Genomic DNA, 1,853 nt, shown 5'->3' with positions numbered 1-1,853 from the left:
CTCTCTCTCTCTCTCTCTCTCTCTCTCTCTCTTTCCTACTGTTGCTCCCATTCCCTTTGTTACTGGGGCTGAAGCCAGGGCCTCGTACATACCAGCAAGCACTCTACCGTTGGACTACATCCTCAACCATCACCTGCTGTGGTGTTCATGTAGGATTGCTGCCTTTGCGTTTCTGAGATAGGTGCATTAGTTTCACAGTTCATGGCGTCCTTGGGAAGTTTGAGTATCAAAATCATGTTTGCCTCATAATGAGAGTTGGGGACACTCGCTGGCTGGCCACTTCCCCTTGACTGTGTGACTCAAGGGTTGTGTGGGGAGGCAAGGTCAGACTGTTCTCCACAGAAACATATAACGAGGGTGCTGGTCCTTTGTGTTGTGCATCACCTCCCTGGTACTCCAAGCTGCCTGAAACCATCACGCAGGGGCCTCAGTTCAAGTTAACCTCTTATCCAGGGAACTCAGAGCAACTATATAGACTTACGCTGGCTGCATGAGCAGGAGGAGCCAGGCTGGGTCTGCCAAGCAGTAGTGCCAGGAGAACCACGTGGATACATAAGGTGGTGCCACATGGTGCCAGGGCTCTGTGGCCCATCAATCTTCCCTGAGACTATATGTGAGCAGCCCAGCTTCGAAGACAAGTGACTCCAGAGTCCCATAGTTGACCCGTAACTAAAGTTTTCCAACCTAAGCAGTGAAGATCTTGAACATTAAAATCTTTAACTGTAAGGGCTGGCAAGCTAGCTCAGTGGACTAAAGCATCTGCTTAGGCAGAGCACAGCAGCTGGGGTTCAATCCCCAGTGTGTTGTGCTCCCCCACCCCCTGGGGTGTGCTGAGGTGGCGATTGGAATTGGGTGTGGTGGTGCATGCCTTTAATCCCAGCACTTGGGAGGCTGAAAATAGAAGGATCACTACAAGTCCGATCTACATAGTGAGACCCTGTAGTCCCTGTAGACCCTGTACCAAATGCATTTAAAAAAAAAAGTCTTTAGCTATAAAATGTGAACAATCTTCCAGCCTGCCAGCAAAATGGGAGAAAACTTTTGGTCACAGTGGCAGACAAAACAACGGCCTCACCAAAGATGTCTACACTGTAATCCCTGAAGTCTGTAAATATATTGGTAACATGGCACTGGAAAGTAAGCTTATAAGGTGTAAAGACTGCCTTTTGGCTGTTTTTTTTTTTTTTTTTTAACCATGCATCAATTTATTGGTATCATTAATTTATGAATCAGATAGGTACTTTTTCCCCTTACAAAGTGATGTGGATTACAATCTGTTGTAACATGTGCCCACACATCTTCAGAGTGAAAATGTAGCATTTCAAGCTCTAGTCAAGGCTGGTTATTCTTTCTTCACTTTCACAATTTTGATGCTGCTGCCAGCAGTCTTCTTTGCATTTGCACTGAATTCCGTCTTCAGGGCATCCCTTGCTGCCTTTGCACAGATCTGGGAGTAGCGAATGTAGCTGAGTCCAGCCTGTTGCCAGTAGGCCACCATGATGTCGCAAGAGGGGTAGTGTGTCAGGCTAAATAGCTAGGAAAATGGCAATTTCTGGCTGGTTTTGAAGCAGGAAGATAGCCAGAAGTGGTAGTATAGGCCTGTAATCTCAGCACTCTGAGAGGCCAAAGCAGGAGAACTGCAGAATCTATCCCAAACTAGGCAATTTATTGACTTAGTGAGCTTCTATCTTAACAAAGAAAAGCAAGCAAACAAACAAACATGTAAGCGAAAAAAAGAATGTTGGATTATCCAGCTGGGCCCACTTTAATAACAAGACTTCTAAAAACAGGCAGGACAGGCTGGGGAGATAGCTCAGTGGTACAAGCGCCAGCTTGGCAAGTATAAGCTTCTG

At 46.4% G+C, this 1,853-nt stretch overlaps 1 protein-coding gene across 1 annotated transcript; it reads right to left on the bottom strand.

Annotated features, from left to right (window-relative positions):
* Window positions 1-1,337: 1,337 nt before the first annotated feature.
* Window positions 1,338-1,508, bottom strand: LOC101565091 (ATP synthase subunit epsilon, mitochondrial-like). Its single transcript, XM_004632524.2, has one exon. The coding sequence runs from the start codon at window positions 1,496-1,498 to the stop codon at window positions 1,343-1,345; it is 156 nt and encodes a 51-aa protein (XP_004632581.1). The 5' UTR covers window positions 1,499-1,508; the 3' UTR covers window positions 1,338-1,342.
* Between the last annotated feature and the right edge of the window lie 345 nt (window positions 1,509-1,853).

The sequence above is a fragment of the Octodon degus genome, unplaced genomic scaffold (assembly GCF_000260255.1).
Source record: "Octodon degus isolate 3935 unplaced genomic scaffold, OctDeg1.0 scaffold00049, whole genome shotgun sequence".
Taxonomy (NCBI): Eukaryota; Metazoa; Chordata; class Mammalia; order Rodentia; family Octodontidae; genus Octodon; species Octodon degus.
This window is presented reverse-complemented; position numbering and strand designations above follow the sequence as displayed.